This window comes from Aedes aegypti, unplaced genomic scaffold (assembly GCF_002204515.2).
Source record: "Aedes aegypti strain LVP_AGWG unplaced genomic scaffold, AaegL5.0 Primary Assembly AGWG_AaegL5_hic_scaff_635_PBJ_arrow, whole genome shotgun sequence".
In the NCBI taxonomy this organism is placed as follows: domain Eukaryota; kingdom Metazoa; phylum Arthropoda; class Insecta; order Diptera; family Culicidae; genus Aedes; species Aedes aegypti.
Genome location: NW_018736317.1, coordinates 15335 through 36838, shown reverse-complemented (window position 1 = coordinate 36838; position 21504 = coordinate 15335). Strand labels below are relative to the sequence as shown.

Genomic DNA, 21504 nt, shown 5'->3' with positions numbered 1-21504 from the left:
AAAAGTCAAACGTTTTATAGCATGCATAGGCTCATTTTGGAAGCACTGTATATGCTATAAAAATATTTGACAATCACATGATACCCCAAACAAAAGTGCTAAAACTTTGAGATTTTATTGAAATCTTCAATTAAATTGCGTAAAAAACACTTAAATTGTGCAGTATTCAGGTATGATTATAATAATCGTGCTAAGTCATCATTTAATTTCAACTATATGCTTTCAGAAATGTCTAAATTACCCATCAAAGATCCATCGGTTAAAATCATTCCTGCCCCGGCGTTCCGAAAACTGGTCAGCAGTCGATTCTCCCGGGACCCACTTCTTCCGCAGGCGATTCAGAATATTTGCAAAAATAATTTGTCGAAATGCACCAGTAGAATCGAAGAAGAACCAGGGAAACCCGTCGAATTTTCAGAAGAAGAACGAGAGTTTCTAAAAGACCAGAATGAGAAAAATCTTCCGAAGAAAAGCGATCTTGACGATGTGGAAAACGACGAGCCCGAAAAAGAACCCGAAGAAATCCTTAAAACTGCTCCCGTACAAAAGACCAATACCCTGACCCTTTCGTTGAATGACCTGAAATGGCTTCATCAAGCGCTGAACCGATTGCGCAAAGACGATCCGGAAGTACCGTATCTACACGAGCTGATGCAAGATTGCGAAATTATTCTACCGGAGAACGAAATTCAGGAACGGAATCCCGAGCTGGAGGCCCGTTGCCAGAAGCTCCGCAAGCAGCAGGAAGCCAAAGAGTACGAAGCCATGACCAGAAATGTGGACAACGTCCGGACACTGATGCCACAGGACACCATCGCCTACCAAAGTAAGCACCCAATCTTTAGTAGGCAGAGGGGGGATCTAATAATTCTTGAGGCGAACAAGGCCGTCATTCAAATTTGTACAAGTTAATGATTGTTGCTGACTCATGTTACAAATTTGTATTAAAAAAAAACAAATAGTTGGTATTGCAGTGATGTTGCTGAAAAAGTATCAGCATACTTTCTGCATGTAAGCACATATAGGGTGCCGTTACCAATGGTTGTAATGTACCAGTAGATTGGACTATGGAATAAACGTACATATTGCGATAAAAACGACATGCACTATTTTTGGTGGGTAGATCGCGTCTAGTTTAGTCGATTCGCCAAATTTCATCTTTTTAAGTTATCAAAAAGTCATATAAATAATTAATTTAACGCAAATCATCGTGGATCAACGGATAGAAGCAGTTTTAAAATAGATGTTTAAAAATGAAGAAAAGTCTCAGAGATCTTTATGCTTCATTCGAAAGATATTAGTTGCTGTTCCGAGGGAAAAATGTTAAACATATGTAAAAATTAACTATTTTGTTTGAAATTCCTTGTAACTTTCGCAAACGTCTACTACTGGAGCACTAGCGACTCCAGGCACCAATAGAGACTCAGGCAAATGTTTTGCTCTAAAACCAAATTTTATCACTCTTTTTATATTTTTCCCATTAAGAGGTTGAAATCTTTCTGTTGACGCCAAAAGATCTATGTTAAGGCTTTTCGTTATTATGTTATGATTTTTCATAGCTTAGGTAGTCCACTAATGGCACCGGAACTCTAGTGATACTTTTTCATATCTATGTATACTAGAGAGCCGGATCCTATTTGTTACGTGGTATCGAGTGAACTGTACAACTTTCGGGGGTTCGGGTTCGCGAATATGGCGGAAACCGACGGGAAAATCTTTCCGTAGCCAAGCAAATAAAACGCGTCTTGATTCTCTTGACTATGGAGTATAACTGAAATTTATTTTAATACATTGATCGAAATCAGAAGTGTATGTGTTTGTATGGAATCACTGTATCGAAACACTGTTCCGCAGAATAGGCCAGAGTAGGGATGCGCAAGTCGGCGAACATCCTCCTCGGCGTTGAAATGTAGATTTCAATTCTCTTCTTGATCAAATGGCAGCAAACACACCTCCGTCACTGCTCGCTTAAACTCGGCTCCATTCGCAGTTTTTACAGTTTTTCATCTGAGCTCGGTACCAGGGGCCGAGAGTTTAACACAGCCTCAATTTGGGTTAGTGTGGTATATAGCTCCTCATAGGATAACTTTCGATCACCGACAATTCGCTTGTGATGATGCTTCACCTGCTTCACACCGGCCTCCCAAATCCCACCAAAATGAGGGATTCTCGGCGGTATGAATGACCACTCGATTCCTTTGCTGGTACAATAATTGGTGATCTTTCCAGCTGCGCACTGGTCTTGAAACAGCTTCCAAAGGTCATGCAACTCAGTTTTTTTCTCCGACAAAGTTTGTCGCGTTATCAGAGCGCATCGATTTAGGATTACCACGTCGGCTGATGAAGCGTTTCGAAGCAGCTAGAAACGCATCCGTCGTCAGATCGGAAACCAATTCTAGGTGGAAGGCCCGAGTCTGTGGACAGACGAACAAGCTAACATATGGGCCGTATGAATAAAATGTAGTAAAGTTGAGTTTACTACATTCTCGGTAGTAAACGCCATATGTGGAACACGAGTGGAACATGTTTGTGTCATTTTCCTTTCTACACCTTTCGAACATACTACAAACAACGCATTGCTATGAATAAAGGTAGCATTTACTACAAAGCTACTGGTAGTTAGCTTCAGAGGTTGCTACACATGCTTTGAGATTGCGGAATTGAATGGAATAATTTACTTTTAAGTAAAAATCATGGGAAAACGATATGAGTTTTGATATTTCGGAAGGTATTTTGAGTTTTGCTTAGGAATTTTGAGGTTACGAAAACATTTGCCCCGCCAATGCTGAGATTCCGGTAAGATTACCGGCAGTAGCAATTTGTAATATCCGTGTGAATTCTGGCATTACGATAATTATGTTATTTTCTAGGAATTTTAGGATGTCGGTAGGAATTCAGATATTTATAATGTAATTTGGAATTTTACTTGTAAACTCTGACACAGTGTTGACCAGACTCATTTCCCCGAAATTCGAATTGTGAAGCCATGAACTGTTATAACTGTGCGTTGTATTCCTGAGATGGAGGGGGAGGTGGTTGGGCTTGAGTGTTGCACATGGGATCCGACAGTTTCGATCTCAGTGGGCCGCAATTCAAGTTTCGGTGAAATGATTCGCACTCACTCACTCACTCATTTCATTTCACCGAAACATGAATTGTGGCTCTCTGATATCAAATTTGATCGATATTGTGTGCAGTACTCAAGCTTAACCATCTGCTTTTCTATCTTAGGAGGATAGAGTATGGTTGTAATAGTTCGTGACTTCGTAGTTCGGAAAATGTTATTTTCGGGGAAATGAGTCTGAGCATCACTGCTCTGACATCTCAGATTTCCTTTTGAATTCCGGAATTCTTGTAGGAACTTTGGGATTCCGATAGGGATGTCGGATTTTTTATGATAATTCTGGAAGTTTAAATATCATTCTAGGAATATTGCGGAAATATTAGGAATTTGGTAAAAACACTAGAATTGGGGTGGGAATGGGATTCCGAATATTAATCTCTTGGAATTCTGTGGGTACCGTGAACGTACCATATTTGACGCGGGTTCAAACTTGACGCATTTTCTAATTAATTTTATTATAAAATAATTCTAGTTCATTCGTAGCATTCGAAAATTTATTCCTCAATATTCATTTACATGTTACATGTTAAGATTTCTATCAAAAAAAGTTTATTTTTGATTAATAATTAGCAAAAAATAAACATTATTTGAAAATGCATCCGAAAAGTGCGTCAATTTTTTCATTCCTTAGTGAATGTGCTAAATATTGGTAATCAATTTTCATGAAAATATTGGGCTGTTTTACAGCAATATCAACAACGACCGTCAGTAATATTCTTTTATTCATAAATAGACGCCGAAACTTTTCTATTTTTAAGGTTTAAGACATATTTTTGTATGAAAATCTTGTGCGTCAAATTAGGCACACAAGGTTCTAATTATTTGCTTATTTTGTTCAGCATGTTTTGTTGAATCGAAAATAGGAAAAGAAGTATTTATGGTGCTTGCATTCAAAAAATCCGTCCGGAGAACAACCCAATGCTTCATGTAATCACATATAAAGGGTCATCCATTGATTACGTCACGTTTTTAGGAAGAGGAGGAGGTTCAGGGAAACGCAACGATTCATACAAAATATTCGCACTTTTCATAAAATAAATGTGGCCAAGGTTGAGAGAGGTTGAAAATTGTACAATTTATCACAGTTTATGGACCCCCCCTAATGTTTCAAGGAAGCTTCAATAAATGCGTCAGGAGGTGAGGTGCCACTGAACCAAGTAATCATGTCAGATTTATCTGAAAACACATATAGTTTTTTTCCATATAGCTTTTCACATGACGCTCATCAATTTATCACAAAACTTGTGCGATTTTAGCTTGATTAGATTCATCTGATAAAACACTTACATTTCATGCAAACTGAAGATGGAAACCATTGGATATTGTCAATGAATGTTATAAAAAATTTAGATGACAAACATTGGTATTGTCAGTGATTTCTATAAATTTCTATAAATTTTCAGGGCTGTTACAATAGGCGCGAATTTCGCGATTCTCGCGGATTTCGCGATTTTCGCGGATTTGTAGTGGATTTGCCCAGCCAAGCGCGAGAATCGCGGGTGGATAAAATTCTGTCGCGAAAATCGCGGATTTTCGAAATCATCCGGCAAAAACTGCAGTTATATACATACAGTCGTGATTTCATAATTAGGAAATTGCTATTTAAAACAGAAAATCCAAGTCGTCTTCTCCTTAAGAGCAGTAAAGTTCAGTTAGTATAGTCACTAATATCAAAAATACTGTTCAGTTAATTATATAAAGCAATAACATTTTATTTGTAAATCATTTTCATTTCATTTGGAGGGGTACCCCCTTTGGTTTGACCACATTCAATCTGAACACTTTTTAATGTGTACCCCGCTAATTTGCACATCGTTCAGATTAAAAATGGTTCAAACGTCATTTAGCTCATGGAACGGAGTAAAGTGAAATGGAACTCTTCGGAACGGAACGCAGAATCAAAACAAAACAGTGAAAGAGGTAACCCACGGTGTGCTGAAACACAAATATTATCGAACTTGCATGAACCTCCGATCTTTTTTCACTAAAAGTTAGCCTTGGTAGTCAAAAAAAAACTTGCGGCATATTAAAAAATCTTTCATCGGCAAAAATTTAAAAAAAAAGCCGATATTTGTATTCTTGCCCTTTCTCCATATAAGGGTTCATAGGAGAATATTAGAGTTACACTATTTTTTATGAATTTTTAACGGTTAACGACCAATTTGACGTATATTGAACACGAATGAATTATCAGATGTTTTAAATTGAGCATCATTTCCTACGCACACTCATACAATATGACCAGCCCATGGTGGTATGCCGCATTTTATATAATGAAAAATCACTATTCTTTTCTGGATAGCTAGCTATTCATACGAACACTTTGTATTCTTCATTCTGGAAAAACGTTCCAACTTGGACATAGACCGTGAGCTTATGCAAGTGTTTTCCATCAGGTGTCTACATTGTTTCCATACCTAAGGAGTTGATCATAATAGCTGAATCAAATCAAATGTGGGCTTCGTGGCCGAGCGGTTAGTGTTACCAAGCATTTGGCCGCATCGTGTCAAGGAGTGTGGGTTCGATTCCCGCTTCACTCCGGAAAATTTTTCGTCAGGAAAGTATTTCGACTGTGCCACTGGGCGTTGCATGCTAGTCCGTTGTCTAGTGTGGTGCTTCCTTCAAAGGGCAAATCGTCCACTGGAAGCATTAACGTGTCGGTGTCTTTTTAAAAATCAGTACTTGTTAATTGACGTATGCGGCAGAGTTTTCCAATCAGAATAGGAAATCCCTGAAATGGATACACATAGGCTACATATTCATGTACGGTAAAAGCACCGGTTATGGCCAGCCTAAGAGAAAATATCAATACAAATTATATTGGAAGCCCTATTTCTACTACAAATATGTCAAATGCAGGCTTCCAATTCATATAATGTATGTATAATATTCGACATGAGTTAAAACAATTTTTTCGCTTTGAAAATCTCGTTGGTAAATATAGGCCACCCGAACCAGTTTCGTTCAGAGATTTAGTTTTGGTTTCTAAATTGGCCAAATTCATTGATTTCTTATGAGAGTGGCCAAATTAGGACAACCCTGGCCAAATTAGGTGTATAGGAGTTCAAATTATAAGGGAAATGAATTGTGTTTCTTATGTTTTGAATCAATTCTGACGAATAAATGAATCTCTATCATGTAAATGTGATCTACTGAACACGAAAGGTTACATGCTGATTGGCTGTGTAAAACGGTGTATAATCCATTATGGCTACAACTGGCGTTTGACCAAAATCGGCGCTTCTACCCTACACGCAAAAGTCTTGAAGTCTTGGTTCAATTTTACATGATTTACAGTGAATAGCCTACACAGTCTTAATATGGTTTCAAGTCCATCATGAAGTTTTGCGCGTTCAATAATCTGCTCTTATATTTCGCATTGCGCACAGTACAGCGTGATCACGTCGGATCGTTTGTTATAAAATGAAGAATTATGCGGCGTTGATAGCAAATCGATCCAACATAATCCCGCACTTTGATTTACGACCTCACATTCATGGACGGCACATTTTGAAAAACAGACACAACAATTTCATTAACTATTATAGTCAACTCTCCCTTACTTTATATTTCGTATCTCGAGTTTGAGAACCATAGTGAAATTTAGATTTTATGGCTACCCCGATGGTCCTTACGATTGTATATGTACTGGTTTTGTGTTCTGTAACTCGGTACCTCCCTTAATGGATGACTCTCTTAATATCGAGGTTGGAGAATTGAGTGTAACATGAAGACATAAATTTAAGTATTTAGTTTTAGATAGGTGAATGGAACTAAGGATACGTAATGGTGTGAGGTCCCAGACAACCAAAATGTACGTATAACGAAATCACCTGGAGGCTTTGTATGTGCCTTATTTCACTCATAAGATGTCGCGAAAAAGCCTTCTACGTACAAAAGGTGGAGGCGATATGCGTGCATATATTATGTGATGAATATTAACATACAATGCGAGTGAATAAATATTCTACCAAACTAACCTGCGATCTTATGCGACTTAACTTATGATAACAAATGTTGATTCGAATTACTTTGTACGAGTGTACGGGACGAAAAAAAATGTACAAATGAACTCAGAAAAGAAGTGTTTTATGCGAGGAAACTCATCAATCTGCCGAGTTTATCCACGGTGTTTTGCGGGTTTGATGTAATTAGTATGAATAATCGAGTTGTAACGTTAACTTTCATGCGATTTCTGGTTGTCTGGGGTGCTATAAACCTTTACAACGAGCGGCTACAAGATTTCAATACAATTCTGAATAAAAACTTTATAAATATCGCATTATATTGTTACACTTACATGAAATGTTAGGCTTTTAGAGATTCTTTGTTTTGACTTAAAAAACTAGAGCCTATACAAATAATGTAAAATATTTTTACATACACAGAACATAAAATTAAAATTCTAATTTTAATTTAATGTTCTGTATATGAAAAGATATTTTACATTATTTGTATAAGCTCTAGTTTTTAATGTAGACATACCGTATAGAGCTCTGCGTAAAAATCTTCCTCTATCTTTCACTTTTTCAAAATAATTGTGAACAACAATGCAAGAAGGAGTAAAAATGCCGTATAAAATCGTAACAGAGCAGTGCCCTATATATTTGTATATCTGTTTATGTTTATGGCTGTATGTAATTGTTTAATATTATTGGCTTGCAACTATCTTAAGAAAGCTTCATGTTTATTAATATTTTCCAATGATTCCAATTATGCAGTAGAATTGGGAACATGGATTAAATCAGGCCTGCCCAAAGTCGCGCACTCGACATTGAAGAAGTCTGTAAGTCGCAGACGAAATAAGCCTATCTGTCTAGATAAGCAACATATAGAGTTTAAAGCTAGTGATTTTTTAATATTTTCATTAGAGGTAATAATTTCTCTGGTCAGATTAATATTGCAAACGGATCAACCATTAATGTTAAAACAAACCAAAAAGGTTAGGCCGGCCTGGATTAGATTGATGAGTTGTTGTGTGTTTACTTTAAATTTATAAAAGGTTATGTCAATAAGTGAAGTCGTTATAAAACGGCATACTACCATGGGCTGGTCATATTGTATTCCTACGCACACTCAACGATGCTCAATTTAAAACATCTGATAATTCATTCGTGTTCAATATACGTCAAATTGGTCGTTAACCGTTAAAAATTCATAAAAATTAGTGTAACTCTAATATTCTCCCATGAACCCTTATATGAAGAAAGGGCAAGAATACAAAAATCGACTTTTTTCAAATTTTTGCCGATGAAAGATTTTTTAATATGCCGCAAGCTCTTTTTGACTACCAAGGCTAACTTTTAGTGAAAAAAGATCGGAGGTTCATGCAAGTTCGATAATATGTGTGTTGCAGCACACCGTGTAACCAGAAACACGTTTCTAGATGCACTAGCTGTTCAAATTAAAAATGAACCCCGATGGTTTGCATGAGATACCGTTCAAATTTACGAAGGTGTACGGTATGTGTTGGCGCTGCAGTCATAGTTGGTTACCCTATGAAATCTTAGGATTGATAGAAAAGTTCAAACAATGGATAGCTCTGCATACAAATTAGGAGTTTTATCTGTGAAAAATAAGTATTGTAAATCTAGAAGATACAAATTACTTGAAGTTTATGGAAAGTTTCCCTAAAAATCGTATGTATAATTAATGCAATGTTTGATGTAAATATAACTAAATAAAACCTCTTGCAGTGTAAGCTGATCACCATAAAACCATTTTACGATTTGCTTTGAAAATCAGTGCAACGGTTGAATCACCATCACAACACACCGGTTAAAAAGTTAGCACCTGGTGAAATCGCTCAAAATAAAAGAAGTTTTGCTTGGTAAATTTGTGTTCAGCAACAATGTTGTAATAAAAAATGGATCATTTATAAATTTGTAACTTTGGAGAAAACTGTTGAACACCGATGAGTGAAGAAAAATTTAAAAAACCATAATGCAGCTGATATCAAAACTACTATTATTTTGAACGATTTCACCTGGTGCCTAACTTTTCAATCAAACACTTAGAAAAAATCTTTAAAATTTACGTCATATGTTCCCGACATATTGAAGCAAATAAAATGACGTGAATCTAAGTCACAAATGACGTAATTTTTCGTCACAATAGACTGAATATTATTCCAATCACAAAAAATTTCAGTCACATTGGACGTAATTTTACAAGAATGACGTATTTTTAAGTTTGAATGCCATCAAATTTACGTTACGTACGTAATATTAGTTTTTATAAGTGTGCAGTACTATGACGAATTTTGTGATTATGAAATTGAATAGATATTTAGAGTTCTCTGTCAAAATTTGCCAAAGTTGAGAATTTTGTATAAAAATCTTTCACTATTATTATTCTGAACACAACTGTATGTACACAACATTTTCAATACTTTTGTGTAAAATAGTAAGGCCCGCATAATTAAACTAAGTAGTTTACAAACCAATTTTTATATATTGTTTTTTTTTTTAATTTGGATTTTCATTTTTTTTATATATAAACAAGGTCTTGTTTAAATTTCATCAAAATAGATTCATAGGTGGCTCAGATCTGCCCTGTAATGTTGGGCATTTTGTGTCAATTGTCTAGAGAGTTTTAAATGTATAGTCCAATGTACTGCCAATGACTAATAAATATTACTGAAAAAATTTAACAATTTTCATAAAAACAGAAATTTGGTAAAAATATTAAATTAGCACAACAATCTTGTATTTTTACCTCAAATTAATTGAGTATTAAGACTTGAAATTTTATTAAAATAAAAACAGTTTTCATCATTAGCGTAACTTGAACTCAAATCTAGAGGGAGCTTGACCTTTATGATCGAAAAAATCCTTAAGTAAAGTGTATCTTCTTCTTCTCTTCTTCTTCTTGGCTTTAACGTCCCCACTGGGACAGAGCCTGCTTCTCAGCTTAGTGTTCTTATGAGCACTTCCACAGTTATTAACTGAGAGCTTTCTATGCCAAAGTTGCCATTTTCGCATTCGTATATCGTGTGGCAGGTACGATTATACTCTATGCCCAGGGAAGTCAAGGAAATTTCCATTACGAAAAGATCCTGGACCGACCGGGAATTGAACCCAGACACCTTCAGCATGGCTTTGCTTTGTAGCCGCGGACTCTAACCACTCGGCTAAGGAAGGCCCCCAAGTGTATACTTAGCATGAAAGTTAAAATTTTCTAGGGAGGGCTTGAACTTTTCTAGGGGGGTCTAAGCCCCCCTAGCCCCCCCCCCCTCCCCCGTATTTACGCCAATGGTTTTCATACAATGAATGGCACGTATTTCAAACTTATTGTTTAATTGCCCTCATCTTATGTATATTAAAAAAAATATTTTTAGCAACATTATTTTTCAAAATAATATGATGGTGTTTGCCTATCCATGTAAATATAGTTGCAAACTAGGCACTACCAATTATTAAATTGCACGATTTTTCATAAAAAATATATTGAAATGTTGATGACAAATAAATTTTGAGTAATATTGTTGAATACGATTTTCTTCATTAAAAACTCGAATTATTGGATTTTTCCGCTTTTTCCTGCCTAGTGGCGCAACTGGAGTAAATTCAATATATTCCATAATTTAACTCTACCATTAGTGTTGACAGAAATCCGTATACCAACTTGTCTTGCTCAATTGTAGATACTTTATGATAAGGCGAAAATAATCACTTAGGGCCGATTTCTTCACCACCGCTTAGGCCTTAAACCTAGTTTAACTATATGGGTAAGCGTGGTTTACGGCTTAAGCCATGGTGAAGAAATCGACCCTTAGTACCATTAAAAACTAGTTTTTGACTAAGCACGTTTACGCAATGAGTTGTAAATATGCCAATGAAACAGATATTTTGGGCGCGGATACGATTTTAAGATTTTTGTAACAGTCCTGAATTTTCGATGAATTTATTTCAGATTTTTAGTAGTATTGAAAAACAATAGAATTAAAATTTAAAACTGTTCATTTAATAAATTATGTGCGTTGTCATCAAAACTATATACAAGCAATTGAGTTCGAATTGGGTTTGGTTTCTGGGAATTAGGAAATTGATTTCTGTTCCTCCAGTAGAAGCATTAACCTAAGAATGCTAATGTCGCTGCTGTTCGTGTTACGAACATCTAGTTTGCCACGAACTGACAGCGTGAGTACCGAGCCTCAAAGTGTCAGATTAATTTTCAAAACCAAAACAACGACATGGCGTAGAACAAACAATGGAAATCCATAATTTAAGGTAATAATAATTGAAATCAGTTTTGTGACAACAATGCCACTAGCGTTCTACTACTAATATTTCTATTGTTCCTCCCGTCCTTTATTCGTCATCTTCAGCTTCCAATCGAAGTGATGTTTCCTGTAAATTCAAGGCAAAAATTTATTTACATTTATATAATCCAATTTATTTCATAAATTCTCTACTAACCCTTGTTCCACATATAAACTTACTTTTCCATAATTTCAACTCACTTTAAATTAAAACATGTTCTAATCATCACAATGAAAGATTGAAAGCCAAATTCCGCCATCACGAAGGTACAAATAAAATACGAAAACAGTCTGAATTTTCACATCGGCAAATCACATAACATTCATTGGATTTCATACATGACTTTTGTTCATATAGAATCCACAGTGTTGGTAAATGTATTATTTAATACAATTCATAATGTGTTTTGTGTGTTATTTATATAAATATCAATGGATGCACATAACTTGAATCGGATTTCAATTATTGTTAGGGTATGTGAGGGTTTTAATACTTTCTATGATATTTCTTGGTTCAGTGTGTAGGTTCAATGGTTTGTTTCGTATAATTTATACAATAGGGGGTGTCCATGAGATACGTGTCAGAAAAACATACCATTTTCTACAAAAGCTCCGCCCATCCGCCTTACGTCACACTTTTTATATGGAGCCTTCCAAAACTTGTATCATTCGTCATATCTTGCAGAACACCTCCTTCCCCCTAATAACATGACGTACTTAATGTAAGACCCCATATATGGTTCTCGATCTATTTCGAGGCCCATACTGTCGTTGGTTCTACGCATATTTGTCCCGCGGTCCATAAGGGTGACATAGAACATGGGACAAGTAGGCGTAGTTCACGTGTTATAAGTTACGAAGATTCTCAAACGGTTATTTTTGGAACCGATTGTTTTCGTTCTAGTTTTTGACCAATTTGTCCTCATTTTAGCAACTACCTTTCCCGTTCCAGCGCAACGTAGTTTTCAAACCTTTCCCTTGTCTGATATCGCGACGAAAACACATTAAACTAAACAATAATGCTTAACTATGGATTGAACGCAATCGCCGGTTTTATTTTCTACACTAACTAAACGCATAGCAAAAGTACTACCGGATGACGTCATTCAAAACTTTTTCCAAAAGTTCTAACTTTTATGTCCACTCTAAAGCGCTTTTTTCAATTAACCCTCTAACACCCAAATTTTTGTTTTCGATCTAAATATAATTTTTCGCTATCTAAAATCATTCTAAACACGGTTTGGGCAATGATTTATTTTTCTTCGCAAATTTATGAATTTTGGTTTTTGATTTTTATTATTTTTATTTTTGAACATCCCTATCCTTTTCAATTTTTTCTTGGAGCCTCTTCTAGTTACTGATTTTTGACAATATTGTCGCACCTCCACCAAACCGGATCGCGCCAGTGAGACTCGCGACGCGCCTCAACTCGCGCGATTTTGAAATCAGTTTTTTAGTGTGGCGCTGCATTCTTACGATTTTTATGAACACAGCGCACTATTCACATATTAGCTGCGACACACGGGGCCCGAGAAAACAATAATTATAAATAAATGTTGGTCTTGATTTCTACCGGATACATAATAATAAAAATTAGAGTTTTTACTATACTTTTGAAAATATGATTTTTTCAATTTTTTTCTGGAACATTTTTTATTTTCCGTGTAACTAACGGAAAAACAGATTTGAAATTATTTCAATACCATCAGGCTCTTCTTCTGTGATAGGTTGATCGTAGAAAAATATAAAAGGTATACGATTTTTTATAATACACGTTAAATGAATCCCAGGCATTTGAAGGTTATATAAGAATACAATTTATCAAACAATTTTCAATAATACAAAAAAGTTTCAAAAATCATAAAAAACTTTTCTTGTATGCATGTTATGAGTCAAGGTTTAAGCCAAAAAAAAAATCATTTTAATATCCGAGCTACGAAAAAATACACAAAATTCCAAAGTGTACCCCTTCTAAAGGCGGGGTTGGGTATTAGAGGGTTAATTAAACTATTGAATACTGAAACTCTTGTATATTTCGAACTTTAGCAATTATTTGTAAGTGCGTCAAATAAGGAACATAGTGCGTCAAATTAGGCACATTGAAGAATTGATGCGTCAATTAAGGAACCTAATGTGTTCCACAAAAAGTCAATCAAACATGAAGAAAAAAACGTTTAACATTTTTTTATTGATGTTTCTTTAATTCTATAATAGTTGAGCTAGCATATGTTCAAATTTCAACAAAATCGGAAAGAGTTCGACGATTTGACAAGTGTTTGAATTTAGAATTTTCGTAACCGCGTCAAATATGGTACGTTCACGGTATCTTTGAGACGGTATTTCTGTAAGAATCTATGAGATTGCGGTGGGATTCCTGCGAATTATTGTGTGAATATTTGTAATTCTGAAAATCAATCTTCGTAATTATTGTAAAAACCTTTAAGATTCCGTTGATCTCCAGTTTCGTTGGAATTTCAAAGCAAAGCTTTAATATAAACGATTTGAATGTCGGTAAATATTTTATAGATTTCAATGGGATTTTTTGTGAAATCGACAAGAATTTTGATAATTTCAAAGGGAACCCTGGTGTTTTAGGGGAGATCCTCATTGAATTCTAACGACTACCAATGGAATCACTACAATTCCCATAAAAATCTCGACATTCTAAGTTCTAGACATTCCAAGGACACTATCAGAAACCCCACCAAAATAACGAGAATATCGCAGAAACACTTAGAACTTCCGGAATTCAACATGCTCAGGGTGGTCACCGAACCGGGAAAAAACGGGAATTTGAATCCATCGGGAAAAAGACAGAAAAAACCGGGAATTTGAGATGGTCACCGGGAAAACAGGTTTCGTTTACAACGAACATCTTCAAGCTCTAAATTTGCAAACCACCAAAAATAAGTTGTAGAAAGATGACATGATTGCATTGACATATTGCCACTAAACATCTGTAATCTTGGATAAATAACATTCAAGCATCAATGATTTAATTAATTGTAGCAACAATCTACTTTGCTACGCAAAAGTTTTTAAAAAGTGTTTCAAATTTGTTGGCAATGCATGAAATATTTTATGATTTTCTTTGTCTTACTATCAGGGCATGATTATTTCTCTAACTTATCTTGCAGAAGGATTAAGCAAACAATCATATTGCATTCATAACTTTCTGAAGTTAAGTTACTGAATAAAAAATCCATAAAATTCAATATCCGAATATTCTTGAAAACAATGCTTTATTTGTGAAAGCTTCTAATGTTTCATTAGTTTTCTAATCGAAAACCCAGTTTTGAGAAAATCGGCTTTTAAGTTTTTGAGCAATTTTTCATTTCATACAAATTTTACGGGATCTAAAAAACAAGCCAATATTCTATTTTTATTTATTTTATTTATTTTATTGATGTACAAGGGGGTCAGGGGCCAAGTCTCCAGCATAAGTTTGAAAACTCATACCGTCCATAATACACCGGGGGATTTGGAGTTTTGGAAGTAGGCAACGCAACATCTTTGACCAGAAGGTTCTTTAAGTTTTGCTTTTACTCTAGACTTTCCCTACACGTATGAATGATGCAAGGTCGAAAGAACATGAATCAGTCATACATATAACGGTAGTGAAGTGTTTTGCCTAAGGATATGTGAAAGGAGGGATTTTGTGTGGTGTTTTGTAAATCGCTCTGTGGAACAAATTTGTTATTAGTTAAATAATAAGTTCATTTGATTTACCTTTCAATTAGTATTCAATGATTACAGAAACTTTATACTTAACAAAGGCGTAGAGTGCAGCAAGCTTGGTGGGCGGATCAAGTGCGTATTGATTTGGCGAGCGTGTGACAGAACCGAGGATGGAGAGATGCGACCGCAAACCGACGTTTTCTCGGCCATTACGCTGCCATGATAAGAGATGCCTTTCCTCTTCGATGAATTATTCCTCGAAGCGGGTTAGATATGAAAACAAGGATAAAGAGAGAAGGAATGTTAGTGATTGTTACATGCTTTATGGCAGTATTGGCGTACATTGAAGTCATACAAAATTCGCTCTTTGGATTCCCACGATAACAATCCCTGAAACTAATGATAAACAACAAAAAATGAATCCGAAAGAGCGAGAACCTTGATACTTCAATGTATGACAATCCAGCTTTATTGCATGTGAGAAGTTCTTGGTGATATTCTCACAACGGCCATTCAGAATGGTTCGACGGATGTAGATATAAGATCATTATGATAAGATTAACGCGACGACATGTTAGTAAGCTCAAAACGATTATTGTATTTGCAACTGTTAATTTAAATAGTTAAGCTAAGGGTCAGTTATTGTATATAACTTTATAGATAAGCAGAAGTAAAGCACGAGAACGCGAATCCATCCCATCTTCAAATGCACAACACTTCATTCTGGAACTTTAGAACGTCCATGTTGTAACTTGTTCACACAAGAAATCTGCCTCGACCGAGTTGACAGAACGCGCCCATACCCCTTTCTGAACCAAAGGACAGGGAACTAATACCATGATACCTTAACTACTAATACAAAAGCTACTTCTATGTTATTTCCACTACTACGCTCACGGTAATTATGTTATGATCGTTAGAATAAAAACGATAGAGGTTACTACTACATAACAGAAATACTACTGAAAGAACGCTAATGTCGCCAGTGTTGGTGTGATAAATGCAAAGTAGTGCAAAAATGCTTAGAGAATTAAATAAGTTATAAATTACAACATTTTGTTCAACAATATTATATTAAAGATATTTAAAAATAAAACATTTCAGTAACAACAGTGCCATAAGTTTTCTAATTATTATACATATATCAGTAACACTACTAAACTATCTCTAATACCGCTACAACCTACCTTACGCAAGACCGTAAAATGCCGTAATTAAGAACATTTTGCAATATTTCTCAAAAATCGTAAATTATAGTTAATGATAATTTTAATTGGTCAGTTGACAGTCACCATTTGTAGACAACAGACGTGTGCAAAGTTTCTCCCGCGATTTCGAAGTGCTTTTACGATGGCGAATGTACGCAAAAACACACTCGTCGTAGACTTTAGTGTGCTCCCAGTGCGTCCGGAGGTGGCCAATATCCAGAAGTTTCTGTTTGAGAATATCAAACTCCAACTGAAGGACGTGGCAACGATACAATTCCACACAATCCGGAACTGTGTTCTAATTGAACTTACGAGTGTCGAGTTAGCGAAACAATACCAGAACGGAAATAATTTGAAGCATGTTATAATACAAGAAGGAAGAAGCGTTAAAATCCCAGTTTACGTTGATGATGCTGCGGTTACCGTTCGGATTCATGATCTCCCTTCGGACATCCCTCATACCACCGTGAAGAAGTTTATGGAGGACCGATATGGTGTGGGTCTTATCCATCGGAAGGGAACGTTGGAAACATTATTTTCCTGGAGTCCCAAATGGTGTTCGTTTGTTGAGGATGCACCTTTCAAAACCAATACCCTCATACATTGAAATCGAAAGCCTCCAGACCCTGGTGACCTACGAAAATCAGGTCCGAAGTTGCAGGTTCTGCCAGAGGGAAGCTCACCCAAAGCGAAAGTGTACAGAACTTGAAACAACTTCTACACAACCAAAAGAAACTTCCGTAGAGCAAACATCACTTTTTAATCAAAATGATTTCCCTGCTCTGGCTGTAGCAGCAGAGCACAATGGAAAACAAATAACACCACCAGCACCTCTCGCTTCCGCATCTACTGTTGCTACTCAACTTGAAATGCATTGTGCGAAAACTGCTGCTGATGCCGACCAAGAACAAGCAAACACGGCGACGACGGCACCGATACATCAAGTGAAGAAACAGAAACCAACAAACGGAGATTGTCAACTCGGCGCAATAGAAACGACCCAAAGAAAATGTGCATTCCACAGGGTTGCCAAAATGAGGGCAAAATCGTTACAAGTAGTGTAAAAACAAAATTGAAAAAATGTTCAAAATGAATTTATTGTATTGTACAAAAAAAAATACTATAGAGACAAACCAGCCTAGGGCTGAAAGTCTCTTTAATAAAGATAAAAAAAAAAAATTTAATTGGAATTATGATGCATTACCAGCATATACAAATAGCGGTATGAGCAAATTTCAAAAATTTTCTTAAATTTCGACAAATTTTGGACCAAATACGCTTACGGATTTAGGCAATGCGCTGAATTACGGCACCTTACGGTATTACTAAGGTAATAATTACTACATTGTTAGTAAACCTAACATAAATGCCTATTTTCAATGACCTGTGAGACGCAGAGACAACCCGCACCCACTCTTGCGCCTCGTGATCTACTGAAAAAGATTTATGTATATTGAACTAATACTATAGTACCAAATTTTTAATGCTGTAAACCAGCAAATTTTTGCTGATTTTTTTGTGCTGTACATTCAGCAATCGATCCAGCAAACAAAATATGCTGAATCTTTCAGCAAATCAAATTTTCATCAAGATGACAGCTGGTTTGCTGATCATCCAGCAATATGTATTTGAATTTGCTGATTAATCAGTAATTGATTATTTGTTATTCTAGTGGGATTTCTTGCTGCTTTCCAGCAATTTGGGGTCTCCAGCATCTGGTTGGTGTGAAATTTAGGTATTTTTCATTTCATTATCATTGGTATTGGAATTAAATGCAATTGTGTAACATGCCATAAGGATTTATTCAACAAAACCAAACATCAAAACCATGTTTCTGCGCCAGTGGGGAAAGGAATATAACCTATAGGTGGAGGCAAAGTACCGTCTGCCGTTCTGGTATTGTTGCTATCCTAGAAATAAACACTTGAGTAATTCTACAATACTTAGTATTTTAGTGAATATAGTACATACCAAAGACGGTACTCCAAATGTTGTAAAAATGTGCTGGTTGATTAAATTTTTCTTAAAACTCCATGCCAGTTAGGCCAATGAAACAAGTGGGTCAATTTTTTTCTCGTTTTAAGTTTATCAGTTGACAAGTAAAACTGTTTGCTGGTTCTCAGCAAATAAAACTATTGCTGATGCAAGTTCAGTAATCATGTTTGCTGGTTTACGGCAAAATTTCAAATCGATTGCTGGTCATCAATCATTTGTCATGTAAATTACTGGCAATCAGCAATTCCGATGGTATTGACAAGTATCCAGCAAGTTAGATTGCTGAATTCCAGTAAACAATTTCATAAGTGCTGAATATCAGTAAAATGATGTATTGCTGAATTGGTTTCAGCAAACGAAATTGCTGGAAGATAGATCGAAAATTTGGTGTGTATGCCTACCGTTGCTCTCGGCTGTTTGCTGCTACCCGTTCAAAGGCGAACAATAGTGAATGGACTACTGCGCTGCTTTGGAGCGATTGAAGCAGCCAACGATGACGCCGACTGCGATGCGAGAGCGAACACTTTCCCATATGGATTTTCGAACCAACATCTTTTTACATCGCAACATTCATGTTTCAACATAAACTTTACGGCCTATATAAAAATTTACACACTTTGTTTGAAAATGTTGTGGAAAAATATGAAGTTGGTGCAGTCCCATATTGAAAAATAAAGACATAACAGTCTCTATATGATCTTCCAATCCAAATAGCAAGTGAAAAACGTGAAATATGTTCAAGTTTATATTTCTCACTGATCAATAGAAGCAAAATGAGTTATCTGTGCGGTGATGCCAAATGAATATGGCATGCAGAAATGTACTAGAAAACTAGGAAAATTTGTATGAGAAGACAAACTTCTAACTTTGAGCGCTATTTTAAATGCCTACTAATTCCATATAGGACAGTTATGCTTTTATGGACAGTATGGAGTATAACTGATTTTTTTTTAATACATTGATCGAAATCACAAGTGTATGTGTTTGTATAGAATCACTGTATCGAAACACTGTTCCGCAGAATAGGCCAGAGTAGGGATGCGCAAGTCGGCGAACACTATTCTTGGCGCTTCGGATTCACTTCGGCAGTGAGGTTTTTTATAAGCTACATAGCTCACATTTGGCCTCAATATGCATCTTACTGAAGTGCTTCTCACAGTGAAGTTTCATACAAATCATCCAGCAAAAACCCAAAGTGCATCATAGTAGTGCTCAAGTGGTTCAGCACCCTATAAGGGGCGGTCCATTAATTACGTAAGACAAAACCCTTAAATCTAAATTACCCTTATCATCATGAATTTCATCCAGAAAAGTGAACCTAGATAAGCCGCAATAAATTTGATACTTGTAGATACAGAAGTTTTTACTAGCTTTGTTATGGAATTAAATTTTTCATCAGATAGGTACTTGAATGTCATTTAAAAGATTTTGACAAAACAAATGATAGTTTGTCGTTCAGACCCTTGAATGTATAATGTGGAATAGTACATAAGAAATGCTGTTGATGGTTTGTAATCTTCTACGAGATTTTTTTTGGGACTCAACAGAGCGCGTGCACCAGCTTGCGGATAAGAGCAAAAAGAGATCAATGTATATACTATAGTATGGACTTGAAATAATAGAACAAGAAAACATTTGTGCTTATTCTGCGCGGCGTGTGAGGTGAAACTAGTCGAATGAGGTGACAATTGTCGACTCGCTCCCATTTGATTAACATTAGTCGTCTCACGTCACTCGCGGTGAGAGCGACTCGTCTCGACTCACATGCCGCGCAGAATAAGCACGATTATCTGCTTAGGTAATGTTATGCGATCTCCTATATGGTGTTCTACATAGTTTTCTGGGAAATGGTATTGAAACCAATTCTAATATTGCGTTAAATCTTTGCAGTGAAACAAATTAATCGACAGTTGATTGCCGTGGCGCAGTTCATCTTTTCCGTGGCGGCTGGATTCGCTTTTGGATTTATCGGCATTGAGCTGATCGTCGGCCAGCTGGATTTCGGGTTCAGGTTGTTGCTCGGCATTATGATTTCGTTGATCATCGCTTTGGCGGAAATCTATTTCCTGGCGAAGAAACTGAACGAGGACTACGACCAGCAGCCGCCGGTTGGCCAACCGGAAACGTCGGAACCGGGCAAACGAAAGGTGGTCGAATCAATCCGAATAACTCCCAAGACTGCAGACAAAGCGAAAGGCAAGCTTCATCAAGATTAAGGTATGTAGTTACGTGTGGTTCATTTCTACTTAGCTCTTTTTACGTTTTAAAACACATTGATAAGTATTAAGCCATTGGTCCTTTATTACGTAAAACGTATCCGACATGTCATTGATTTGATTAAACAGATGTTTGTACTGTGAGACTAAGGTATTTGGAGATTATTCAAATATTACGTAATTCTCGCGAAACCTTGGGCAGGATTGTTAAAGTATTTTAGCAAGATTGCACTGCCGTTATACGTATAATTGTCCCATGTTACTTTTCGTGCATTTTTACTTTTTGTCATCAAACAGTTTATTTTTACGTATAGTTTTAGAAAACACTTACCAAAAATTAACTTCGTTCGGAAACTCAATGAAAAGCAAGCCAAGTCAATTTGTCCCATTGTTGAATTTCCACGCATAACTGTCCCACTACTGTATTTCTACGCATAACTGTCACACTACACAATTCGCTGCGCTGCTCTCGAACAAAATAGTCAGTAGGCAGTTTTGAATTAGCTGGTGTTTGGAAAAATCGTTTTGAACACCTTTTTACGTTGGCTTTACATTCCATGTAGAACACAACCTGTTTTATGTGTTTGTATTATCGAGATGCATTCATCATTCATGCGGGCCTGACGTCAGATTTGATTGAAATTTTCAACATCAACATTTTATTTCCCATCCATTTTTCAATGAATTTCAGTTGAATTTTCAGGGTCGATCACAAAATTTTTCTAGTTTTTAGAACCATGGGCATCGATTAAAAATTTACCGTAATTTCGGATTCATCACGGGGAGTACTGAAATAATCCCACTTGAAGAATCAGTTACCACTTTTATTTCGAGTCCATGTCTTGCGACAAATCAACTTCATGATTTAGCAAACCAAGTCTAAATAAAAATAGTTCGATCGTTTTTTTTTTTTTTTGGAATGAGGGAAAGCCTGTAGGAGTGAAAAAAAAAATCTCTTCTCCTATAGGCATAAAACCCTCAAACCTATCTTTATTTAGGCCCTTACCATAAAGTATTAGG

At 36.1% G+C, this 21504-nt stretch overlaps 1 protein-coding gene and 1 long non-coding RNA gene across 2 annotated transcripts; both read left to right on the top strand.

Annotated features, from left to right (window-relative positions):
• Positions 1 to 24: 24 nt before the first annotated feature.
• LOC110681260 lies at positions 25 to 20555 on the top strand. Its single transcript, XM_021857034.1, has 3 exons — positions 25 to 170; positions 227 to 826; positions 20159 to 20555. Exons 2-3 carry the CDS (start codon positions 229 to 231, stop codon positions 20482 to 20484), a joined length of 924 nt encoding a protein of 307 aa, XP_021712726.1. The 5' UTR covers positions 25 to 170; positions 227 to 228; the 3' UTR covers positions 20485 to 20555.
• On the top strand, positions 14871 to 15465 carry LOC110681261. Its single transcript, XR_002503141.1, has 2 exons — positions 14871 to 14911; positions 15144 to 15465. It is a non-coding gene; the product is annotated as an uncharacterized LOC110681261 (long non-coding RNA).
• Positions 20556 to 21504: the final 949 nt, after the last annotated feature.

What these genes read in the sequence shown, in the direction of transcription:
- LOC110681260 (XM_021857034.1), top strand. Translation starts at nt 229, where the DNA reads ATGTCTAAATTACCCATCAAAGATCCATCGGTTAAAATCATTCCTGCC. An exon ending in GGACACCATCGCCTACCAAA is followed by an intron (nt 827 to 20,158) that starts GTAAGCACCCAA and finishes AAATCTTTGCAG; the next exon opens with TGAAACAAATTAATCGACAG.